The sequence below is a fragment of the Haplochromis burtoni genome, unplaced genomic scaffold (genome assembly GCF_018398535.1).
Source record: "Haplochromis burtoni strain Fernald_Lab_line unplaced genomic scaffold, NCSU_Asbu1 Contig_32, whole genome shotgun sequence".
Classification (NCBI taxonomy): Eukaryota; Metazoa; Chordata; class Actinopteri; order Cichliformes; family Cichlidae; genus Haplochromis; species Haplochromis burtoni.
In genome coordinates, this window is record NW_024582393.1 from 1,282,187 (window position 1) to 1,293,960 (window position 11,774).

The 11,774-nt window shown below is 39.1% G+C and overlaps 2 protein-coding genes across 4 annotated transcripts in view; both read left to right on the forward strand.

Moving 5' to 3' along the window:
• The first annotated feature begins 139 nt into the window (after nt 1–139).
• Nucleotides 140–7,789, forward strand: tpra1 (transmembrane protein, adipocyte asscociated 1). Its single transcript, XM_005918580.3, has 11 exons — nt 140–320; nt 1,103–1,286; nt 1,460–1,592; nt 1,882–1,968; nt 2,670–2,742; nt 2,939–3,018; nt 3,124–3,234; nt 3,328–3,388; nt 4,044–4,146; nt 4,576–4,656; nt 5,075–7,789. Exons 2-11 carry the CDS (start codon nt 1,114–1,116, stop codon nt 5,343–5,345), a joined length of 1,173 nt encoding a protein of 390 aa, XP_005918642.1. The 5' UTR covers nt 140–320; nt 1,103–1,113; the 3' UTR covers nt 5,346–7,789.
• Nucleotides 7,790–8,245: 456 nt separating this feature from the next.
• LOC102288833 (MICOS complex subunit mic25) overlaps nt 8,246–11,774 on the forward strand; it is a 52,245-nt gene continuing 48,716 nt past the window's right edge. For 2 of the 3 annotated variants that reach the window (XM_005918581.3, XM_005918582.2), the window contains exons 1-4: nt 8,246–8,564; nt 9,251–9,350; nt 9,599–9,653; nt 10,459–10,615. In XM_005918581.3, coding sequence (XP_005918643.1) covers nt 8,481–8,564; nt 9,251–9,350; nt 9,599–9,653; nt 10,459–10,615 — 396 coding nt within the window. In that variant the 5' untranslated portion in view covers nt 8,246–8,480. Of the gene's footprint in view, nt 8,594–9,250; nt 9,351–9,598; nt 9,654–10,458; nt 10,616–11,774 lie in introns of all 3 variants that reach the window. The other variant, XM_005918584.2, reaches the window with a different exon arrangement.

Below are 11,774 nucleotides of genomic sequence, written 5' to 3' on the forward strand. Positions count from 1 at the left end.
ACATTTGTGAGAGATCAGTCTTTTGTGCTTTGTGTTTTACTTGCTTAAGTATTACGTAAACAAAACCTCCCTACTACCACATCCATTTCATTAATAAGTATGACATCTCGCGAGACTTGCTCATTCTGTTTGGTGGGTGAGAGTGTCAGCTGACCCGACGGGAAATTTGTTAACGAAAGTATCTGGCATAGCTATGTCCCCTGTTGGAGACCAGTGTGTCGGTCGATTACTATGTGTATGACAACACACGTGCTTGAATTACATTATTGAATAATATATTTTACAGCAGTTATATCCTTAATTCCGAGTCTTCTGAAAAGGTAAGATGCTAATATTTACTATTTCATGCTCCACGCTGTGTCGGCGTCAGTACACTGCCACCAGTTTGTTTTGTTGCTAACGCTAGTCCATCGGCTTTTAATCTCTGGTACTTTATGTTACATAAACAAGCCGCATGTACCATGAGTACTATCGTCATTGACGAATTTGTTTCTGAGGAATGAGCGAGTAGTTTCGTTTAATAAACACAAATTCCGACGGGAGCTAACGAGCTTAGCGGCTTAGCTAATGTCTGAAATTCCTCTTCCCTAACTGAAAGTATTCCGATATATAATACGCAGAAGTCCTGCTGCGACATGATTCCTGCCCCTTTTCAACTTTAGCTGACTCTAGCAAAAAATGTACGTATGTTAGTCTTAGCCCCTGGTATTTTTGTAAGCTGTGGACAAGTTTGGAAGGCTACTGTAACTTGTCTCTTGTCCAGTTGTTGAGTGGGCGTCAAGTAAATGTTAACGAGATTAGTGTTAATGCTTGGCACTGAACACTGCATGTCGAGTTTCTCATTATGTAACGTTCAAGTACATGAGCTGTGATTTCTTGATGCATCGACTGCACTACTTCTTAAATAAGTGTTCCCGTGTATATAGCTTTATCTAGAAGACCAACTGTAAATTCTTTAAAGGAGGATACAGCAATCTTGTATGTAGCTAAAGCAGACCCCTTCAGTACCTGCAGCACCCCTACAGTAAAGTTCTTACATATTTCAAAATGACTAACCGTGTTTAAAATATTATTTGACTTAATCAGATATGTCTTCCCTCAGGCTCTGACACCATGCTAGCCACAGTGACTACTGTGGTTAGTTTTTCTCAGGATAATGGCAGTGTTTCACCTACGCCACTGGGAAACACAACAGCATTCTCGACCTGGCAACCTGATACCCAAAACAACATCACCAAGCCTCACAAATGCCTACAAGTTCTGTATGAGGACATTGGAGAATCCAGGTAATCAGTTGATTGTGCAAAATTACTGTTGAAACTACTGTTGCTATAAGTGCAAAACAGAGACTGTTCAAAGTAGAAATTCACCAGATTATCAAAAATGTTTATAGATACGCACTCTTTGCTGAAGGACTTAATCCCTTCATTTACCCTTCACATTCACCTGTCTGCTTCAGGGTGCGGTTCTGGGACATTTTATTGCTCGTGCCTAATGTGGCCTTCTTTGTATTCCTGATGTGGAAGCTGCCCTCTGCCAGGGCAAAGATCCGCCTCACCTCTAGCCCCATCTTCGTCACTTTTTACTTTCTGGTAGGACACAAACTGTACAATCAGTGGATGTGCTTTTTCCTCTTTGAACTGGTATACCAAAGCATTTAAGATGTAAAAGATTGATCTATTTGTCAAACCGTATATTAATGCACCTTACTTCAGCCTGGCAAAGCAATAAAGGAACTGTTGTCAATAGTGTTGTTGAGTACAGGATTGTTATCAGCTGTACTTTGGCCTAATTTTCCACCAGTATATGATTTTATTATGACCATGTTATGTTGACAGACTATATCATGTAGTCTAACGTGTTGTGTGCTGTGGTTCTTAGGTTTTTGTTGTTGCAGCAGTTGGAATTACCCGGGCTATAGTGTCCATGACTGTCAGTGCATCCAGTGCTGCCACCATTGTAGACAAAGTAAGCAAGCGCATGATCCACAAGTAAAACTTTACAGGTTTATGGCTACAAGTTGTAATTTAAAGTCAAATTATAATCTGTGATTGGTCGTAGCCACGCCACGGCCAAAACGATCGAGTCTGTTACGGTGTCAGTTTGTTTTCAGAAAAAGGTGTAAAACAGAGCTGAATTTCAAGTTATTATCTACTGTTTCAATTAAATGTATCTTCTCATTCCTAATGGTACTGCAATGTACAAATGGGAGCATACCTGGAATTTGTTAAAACGTCTTTTAATTATAGGCTTATAAGAGACTGAAATGTATGCCTTTTCTAAGTCTCTTGTGTACAAAACAGTCTGGGTTTCTGTCAGTATAAATATTTGACTTGTACTAAAATGACAGGGACAATATCCTGCAAGAGAGATCTTTTTATTAAGTGTCCAAAAAAGTTTTTGACCTTTCATGTTTAAAAGAAAAGGCGTAGCTTCATTCCACACATACCAGGCAGATCACTATGGAGCTTAGAGAGATGGACCTGTTATTTCCATTGCACATTATCAGGGCTAAACTATTAAATTTACCAAAAAAGAATGAATGAATATATAACATAATGGTGTGTCTGCTGACCTTTAAAGTTATGCACTTCGACTTAACACGTGTTAATACACAGCTGATCTCCTTAACAACAGGAATTCCTCCTAAAGATTTCTTTTCTCTTTAGGTGCTCTGGGAAATCACTCGTTTTTTCTTGCTGGCTATTGAGCTCAGCGTCATCATCTTGGGACTGGCTTTTGGTGAGTTTGTCATGTTGGTTTCAGTTCTCATTTACCATACATTTTATTTTTAGATGTGTAATGTTTCTAGCTTTTTACATGACAAATATGTTTAATATGTTTTTTTGTTTTTTTTAAATTTTCTTTTCAGTGCTAAGTGCAATTAATTTAATGCAGCTGTTTTCCTGTTAAGCATGATTCTTCCTCTGTTCATTAGGCCACCTGGAGAGCAAATCCAGCATAAAGCGTGTGCTGGCTATTACTGCTGTGTTGGCTCTGGCGTACTCAGTCACACAGGTAATGGCAGATGGGAGGTTAAATATAGTTTCAAATGATTACCATCATGACATATTGTAGCAGGAAATTCTGCATGCAGATGAACTGAATAATACATTGTCTCAGGGCACGCTAGAGATACTGTATCCTGACAGTCATCTGTCAGCGGAGGACTTCAACATCTATGGTCACGGGGGCCGGCACTTCTGGCTGGCAAGCTCCTGCTTTTTCTTTCTGGTCAGTAACTCCATTATAATGGCAGCATGAGCAAAAAGATCCTTTACCATAAATGATCAGCCTGTTATCTCATATTTGTCTTTTTTTAAATAGGTGTACTCTTTGATTGTGATCTTACCAAAAACTCCAATAAGAGAAAGGATATCTCTGCCATGTGAGTTAAAAGTTAAATTGCATTAAACAACAAAGTTAAGATTGGAGAAGTAGAATTGCTCCTAACTTTTGATATGATAAAAAAAAAAGTTACAGTTTTTCAATAGCAGAAGTATTTTTGACCTAATTGGCCACATAAAGTCGTGTCTTGTCTTTTAGAGTTAACTTTTTAAAACCACATCTATACTTACCTCACGCAGTTGCATTTCCCCTGCTGCGTTTGTGTCATTGTCTTCATTTTCACATCCTCACACAGTTGATCAGAAGAGCCATTGTTGTTGACCTTTGCTATATAGTTAGAGTAGTTGGGGGATTTATCAGCGAAGTTCCATTAAGGGTCTTATTCATAGTGAGTCATTATCCACAGTAGAGGCCAGTAGGGGGCGGCAACGAGGGAGCATAGATCATTTTGATGGCTCAAGTTTCCTGACATAAAGGGCAGTAAAAGTATCTTAATTATAGTCAAACTTTCGCATGTCCCACTGGTTTTGTTTTGTTTTTTCATCAAGTGAAAATTAACGGTCTATAAAGACTGAAAGAGAGGGGGGGGGAGACACTTTTCTTACTCAAATATCGTTAAAGCCAAACTTGGTATTTAACATATTAAATTTACCTGCAAAGCCCTGATTGATCTCTGTTTGGCTTCCTTTCTCCAGCTAAGAGGAGTTTCTACGTCTATGCTGCCATCCTGTCATTGCTGAACCTCGTTCAGGGCCTCGGCAGTGCTCTGTTGTGTGCTGAAGTCATAGAGGGACTATGGTCAGTATTCTGAAGCATATTTGCTTATATTACATCAAAAATACATTATATAGCTATAAAGCCAATTTAGATTTTTTTTGGTGATTAAAATAAGTAAATCAAGCCTCATATTTAATTTTATGCTTTTAAGAAGAAACAATAGCTGCATTCAGAGCAGCTGTGGCTCTAATGCTTTGTAAGCCTATTAGAAAATGCCCTTGATATGGAGCTGGCTGCCTGTTTTAAAACCTCTTAGTATTTTAATTTTGTTGGCTGAGTTGCACCCACTGGGATGACTCACTGTTTTGCTGGGTCCACCAAAGTTCAGTGGAGTTTATACGGGTGAATCTGAACATAATAGTCAGGCAGCAATCTGTTGGTTATGCTTTTTGTGAAGCTGAGAGCTGAATAAGCTTACTGAGATGGTTTGCTCTTTCTCTTGTGAACCAGCTGTGTGGATGTCACAACGTTCCTGTACTTCTCTGCCTTCGCTCCGCTCATTTATGTCACATTCCTCAAAGGCTTCTTTGGGTATGTAGTCACATGAGATGTAGAGAATAAGAGTGTGATCAGCACTAATTATACATTTGTTTTTTTTCTTATTAGTTTTTATTTTTTCTACTTCCTTGTTTTTTAAATTCAGCTTTGCTTTTGGTTTAGTTTCCAGGTGAATTTGCTAATTTCAGTTTAGCTTTTTTGTTTGAAAATGTAATATTTTAGTTTGTTTTATTTATTTTGTTTGTTTCAGTGTTAGTTTTAGTCTTTGTAATTATGTTTGTATTGAGGACTTATGTCAGACAGGATTCAGGAAATGTAGCCTATAGATATGACCACGAAGTGGTTTTCTCTTACATCAGTTTAGATGCTTGATTTATTTGATGAGCACTGCAGGAGTTGATAGTTTTCGGTCTGTACAAATAAAAGCTTACCTTTTCCCTCATCTCTGCAGTTCAGAGCCCAAGATCCTATTCTCCTACAAGTCGCAGGTAGATGAGCCAGATGAAAGTGATGTCCACCTTCCTCCAACCGTCGCTGCAAACCTTGGTCGTAAGGAGATGAATGACCAGGGCCTGTACTATTCCTCCACCCAGATTGATGGCTCTGGTCCGAGCAGTACTCGCATGGTTGGAGCATACCTGGATGATGTTGCCTCCGGACCCTATGGGTCCAGCAGTGTTAACAGCATTGAAGCTGACCGCTGGAGACCTGTAATTGTGTGAAGGGGTCAAGAGTTGTACAGCTGGACTAAAATTGTTGTGCATGTGTAGTGTTGTCAGCAATATGGGGATCAGTGAAGTTGGTGCAGAACAAAACAGTTGGACACCAAGGAGGGTGATAGTGGTCTTTTTTTGGAGGCCTGAAAGAGTGGGCGCTTAAAACAAACAAACAAACAAAGAAAAAAAAAACTTATTTCTGAAGGACTGTGAATTTAGCAACTGCTTTTGTAACATTGTCCAGAGTGCATTGCTGCTGCTGCTGCTGCTGCTGCTGCTCCTGCTCCTGCTCCAGCTCCAAACTGGGAGCGCTGCCCCTCATTGTGGCCCCAACAGGCTTGATAATGATTCTGCTCTGCAAGCTCTTATTTCTGGGAGTTTATTGACTCGTCTCACCACATTTTCTGTCATTCCAGCACTAATGCAACAATGAATATCTCAGTTCTCACCGATGATGTTTTAAACCTATTTTAATTACAAAGGTTTATAAAACTGATCAAACATTCTTGTGATGGAAACCTTACATCTGTACATTCCCACTGAAGACTTTCAGTAACAGCATCTCATCTGACTTAAGATTTGTGACCAATCAGGCTAATCAGTTTGCACTGGTCACATTGCTTATTGGAAGCACTTCAAAGACTTGTGCTAATTCATTTGGTATGTGTTGACAAGTAAAACAGTGTTGTTGTGTTGTATGTCACTTCATTATAATAGGGAGCTGCTGAATACAGGCAACGCATTGGTGTTAAAGGGCAGAATGTCACAGACACAAAGGACAATTCCTAACAATTGAAGCCAGGGCCCGTATCCCTAAAGATTCTGAGAATCCTCTCAGAGAGCTCCTAACTTAACCTAAAAATTCCTTGCCAGGAGTTTTAGCTTAGAAGTGATTCCAGAACATTTTCAGTGAACTCTGAGCAAGGAATGGATGGAAAATCCTATCTTAGTGAGGAGGTGTGGTTGACCCCGTTGCTAGGTATGAGTCATCATTTCAAAAGCCGTGATTGGTTGATCCTACAAGTTTGATGGAAATGAGCTTTTGGTGATAATGAGCAAAGGATGTACCCTCAAATCAATAAACATATTATATACTCTAATCTTATGCTGACTGTAATTGTAAATAATATTTCACATTCAAGAAAATATCTGGAAAATGAATAGTAAGCTGTAGGGGTTATAGCCTAACATTAGAATCTAAAATATGTGAAAAACTCATTACACCCTGTTCAAATAATGATTCGTGTCTTATTTGCTCATATTAATATCCTAGCTGGCATATTTTGTACTTTCACTCCCATATGGACCCCGTTGAAAACAAGATGGCCTATCTCAAGAGGCTGTCCTTAATGAAGTAGAAATCACAACGTTACAAGTCCAGTGTGGTCTTAACGAGGGTAACACGGCTCAGCTTTTAGCAATGTCTGTGATTGCAGACCCAAGTCATCACTGCTGCATTGTTGCATTTTCCCGGTTGCCAAATACCTCGGGGTTGTGATTACTTTCGTCTCCGGTGTAATAGCGTTGTGGCGTCGAGTTGGTGAAGTAATTGCATCTCTAAGGAGATCCACCACAAACATGATTCCTGCACGATCCACTCTGTAGCATCTCAATAATTCCCTGTCATCCAGTGTTTGCAGGACATCTCTCCTGCCTCTTCTGTTGGCCATTTTGTGCAGCTGCTTAGGGGAACTCCTAAGCCACTAAAAGTCCTCTTCCCTGCTCTTAGCAGATCTCGCCTTAGGAGCCCTTTTAAGCGCTAGGAATCTTGAGGAATAGCTTTTATATTAACTGGGATTGTCGTGTCACTTTTAGGGGAAATTCTAAGAAAACGTCATGACTCTGAGAATTTTCTTAGAATTTGGCCGCTAGGAGCCACTTTTTGCACAAAGATTCTTTAGGGATACGGGCCCAGATCTTGTGGATGACATCTTTTCATTTTTGTTTGGTTTTTTTGTGTGCTTTTTACTTTAATTCCAGATTAATCAATGCTGCCAGTGAAATGACATTTGTTGGCAAGTTATGTGTTTGAGATAAAAGACAAAATTTGCACAAACTTATTTGTGTATTCCACGTCAATCTTGTGATTGATACCAGTGGTTTTCCAGTTTTGCTTGCTGCCAAAGGTTGCTGTTGCAGATTTGATTTTTTCCCCTATATTCAGAGTTACAAATGTTACCACAAGTGGTGAACGTACACCAAAAACAACTGTTTTCATAGTATCAAATGGGGGTATTGATACAGTTTCATTACATAGTTTAAACTTTTGTCTTTTGACAAACAAGGTCAGGCACTTGCATTGGATCATTGTAATACATTGACAAGGATAAGTATATTGCATACTGTTGCCAAGGAAAATACAATATTTGGTATGAGGTGATTGCTGTATTTAAGCTAGCAGTATTCATCAGCATAGTGTTGTAACCAATATGCAAAAAGAAAGAAAGAAAAATAGGGGGTTGCATTGATGTTTTTCATCATATGATTCATTTGCATTTTTCCTGATTTGAAATATTTTATCCTCAAATGTAAATTTGTTGTTTTATGTGGGGTAATGGATTAAAATATTCTTTTCCTTTTGTTGGACAAGAGTTCACAAGTTGCATCACAGCAAAATTCCACTCTTGAAAACATTTGATGGTGAAATCCTTTGGAAATGATGTTTAAAATTGCGTTTTTATTGAAGTGCATTTATTGTACAATATTCCAGCCATGTCAAATCAAGGTGTTAAGCATTCCATGAACTAAAGAATAAACAGTGAACTCTTTGTTTCAATTGTTTTTTTCTACTATCTATAGTGTGTGTGTGTGTGTGTGTGTGAGCAAATGCGCTCTGTATGATCTTAAATATACCGCACAGGTCGCATTTTAGATTCGTCAGTCTTGTGTTTAACTACAATTCCCATCAACCCTTCGTCCGTTTACGATAAGCTACTGTTAGCCATTGGATCTGTAATGTAAAATCTGGCCAATGAGCTTTCAGGATACTGAAGCGTTAAAATGACCTTTATTGGAGTATTTTGACCAGCAGTCGCTGAGGCGGCGACTCGAGCTGTTCTCCAATTTATGTCTTCTTCACATAACAGTCGACTTGGCTTGTATTGCGTGATTTAATTGAGTGGGAACGGAAAACTGGTCAAAATGGGAGGAAACGGGAGCACGGCGAGGAAAGTGTCATTCGGACTGGACGAAGACGAGAAGGTCACAGTAATTGAAGGAGTGAAGGTATAGAGTACAACGTTGTTGCTTTCGGGGTAATTCACACCACAGTTTTAATTATTATTATTATTATTATTATTATTATTGTTACGGTATATCGGCTAATGGCAGAGGCAGTAGTGGGATTTTGTGGTGGTATCCGTCTGTCTGCTGCGAGCCTGACAGGTCCAGTGTCCTTAAATGAACCCGGGTCAGAACTTCTTTTTCCTGTCATGTCCAGCTACTGTTGCCCTTTTTCTTAGATTAGTAGGTTATTATTTTATTAGTATAATAATGACTGATAAAATGCTAGCACAGCGGACAATTTCACAGCACTAGGTCACATGAGATGCTGGTGTTATTTCCACAGCAAACCGCTGATAGCTAAGACGCTATGTCAACAACAGCAAACACGTTAAGTCCTTTGCTGTTGTTGACTTCTGTAATCAGAAGTACATGTCATGAAACATGGGGATTGTCATCAACATATTTGCAGTTTTGCAGCATGAGAATATGTAATCTTTTCTATCCATGCAGGCAAATAGCTAGCTAGCATTTGTTTCAATACCTTGTCATTGGATTGGTGAGGTGTACAGAAGTATTTTCTGTGTTATAGGACACTTGAATAGGCTAGGCGATGGACTTTAAACCTCTTAAGATTTAATCTGGTATACATTTACACTGCATTGCATGTGTTTATTAATCCCATCCAGCTCTCAGAAGATGTGCTCCGCAGGATGAGGGAGTCTCAGGGGTCTGATAGCAACAAGCCACCAAAGTCCTTGCCGGACAGTCACAAACCACCACCATCAAGTATGTCGCTGGTCAAAGGCCTTTCCTGTCTCACAAACTTCCCATTGTAACTGCAGCAAATATGTTCCCATGCACTGATTCTTGAGCACAGCATCAAAATATAGTATAATTGCAGTAGATAGCTTTGCCATGATTCATGTCTGAAGGGATCTTATTATACACACCCCTAACCCTGCTGCAAATCCTGCAAACGGGTTCATACTGTCATTTTTATATGCATCAGTAATCCTTATCCAATTGTGTGTTAGGTGCAAAACCATCAGGACTATCTTCTAAAGAAATTCAAGAGGAAATGCGAAAAAAGTAGGTGCTCACAATGTCAAGGTCACTGTTCCCTTGTGTTCAGTCATGCTTGTTTACATGTTTAGAATTTGTCCTGTAAGTTGCTCTGTTTTGTACACACACAACCTGTTATTTGTCTGTAGAGGGATCACTCCTCTGGTGCTTTTTCTGAAGTTTCTTCTAGCAGTTACTGACGGGAGCTTTTTTTTTTTTTTCTTACCATGTTCACAAGGCTAAGGACTTGGATTTTACATGCCATAGACTGTAAACCTGTTTGAGACACATTCTTGATTTCAGATATCAAATTGTCACAAATTGAGTTGTATTTCTGTCATAGTTGGTTAAGGAACAGATGCAGCTGAATTCATGTTGAATACATGTAGTTGACAGATATTTGAAATGAAGTGCACACAGTGTGCAATGTTTTGCAAACATACACATGCCGAGTGACCTATTGACACTGCCTGTGCTACATTACTCTGTATAACGGGCATGTTTCTGTGCTGTTGGAGTGCCTATATGCTGTGCTGAGCCTCTGAAGACTTGCATATTGAAGTCCAGCAGTTCTCACTCATGCTCATTGCAATGCAGTTAATTTACTCTATGTATATTTTACTTTTCTATCACATTACAGTGGAAAACCATGTGTAACATTCTGGAAGTGACTTCTGTAGGCGTTTTCCACATTTATTTGTAATGCTTTGCATAAAGCAATATCTGTAAAACCTCAGTGGCTAACCCGGTATGCGAACAAAAACTTCAGAGGGCTTTCCATTGCAAAATAAAGTGTCAAAGGTTAATAGATCTCATGTTTCAATTACTTTAGCTTTGAACGTCAACAGGCCATGGTGAAGGAGGAGTTGGCCAAACTGGCCCAGAGGGAGAACGAGAATGCAGCAATCACTGGCCTGGATGAGCTGACCTCTGCCCTCATCATAGAGAAAGGAAAATCCCTCGAAGAGCACGAAAAGTCCAAGATACTGGTGAGTGATGTTTTCTGGATCTATGCCAGGAGCACATTTATTTAAATCTTCACGTCCTGCATAATTTCACTAGACACATCTTGATAAAAATATACTTAATTTGTTAAGGCTTAACCTTGGTAATGCTCTTATATGAATTTAAAGATGTAGGGAGACGTGTTTGTGATTGATTAAAGTTCCAGAAAGTTAAAAAGAGCAGTGTTAATTTGTTGGGATGCTTTGTAGATCTATTTATTTATATTTTTTAGGCTAAGTTAATTGTTCCAAGACTTTAAGATGAAATAATGGCTCAATTTATCATTAAAATTGTAAAATCTAGCAGTAGTATGGATGCAGAGTACTACCCTGATGTAGTGGTAAACAGCACCCTCTACTGCTTTGACTTCGAATACTGAAGCTTTAGTGAAGCAGGGGATATCTGTGTGTCCATGTTTTTGCTCTGCACTTCTGAATAACATGTTTGTAAAAGCAGATAAATCAGATATTTGGATATTCAAAGTCTGATTGTCTTCTTGTTGTTCAGTTAGTAACATTTGTCGTATTGTCATAGTTGGTACATGAAAGCTTAGTTCAGTATATTGCAAAACTCAGTGGTCACAGGTGTTACTATGCTATTTGTGTTTGGCATTGGTTGGAGTTTCTGATGATGTGAGAGCAACATAAACGTCATGATGGAAATATACAGTTCTTGTAGTGCTTTGTGGCCAGCAATGACTTACTTCAGCAGGTCATGTCAGTAACAAGAATATATGATCACTAAGTGTCTCCTACTATGAATATTAACACTCCACATTAATGTCCTAGGGTTTAATTAAATGTAGGTAATCACGTCTCCCTCGCCTTTTAGAAGCGGCCTGGTATTAACAGCGTGGCAACAATAAACTTGACAATTGGATACAGAACCTGTGATGTTTCAGCATTTTACTGTCTCAAAGCAGGCTTGTTGAAACAAAATGTTGTCAATATTCATAATTTAGACTGGTAATGAGTCAAGCCAGCAGTGTGGTGTGTGTAGGATTTCAAACGGAGACGTTAGTGAGTCAGATGTGTGAGGAGTTTGATGTTAGATGGAAAATAATGTCTAAAGGCAGTAAGCTTGACTCAAAGGCTGGAAACCCTCGTGTGTGTGTGTGTGTGTGTGTGTGTGTGTGTGTGTGTG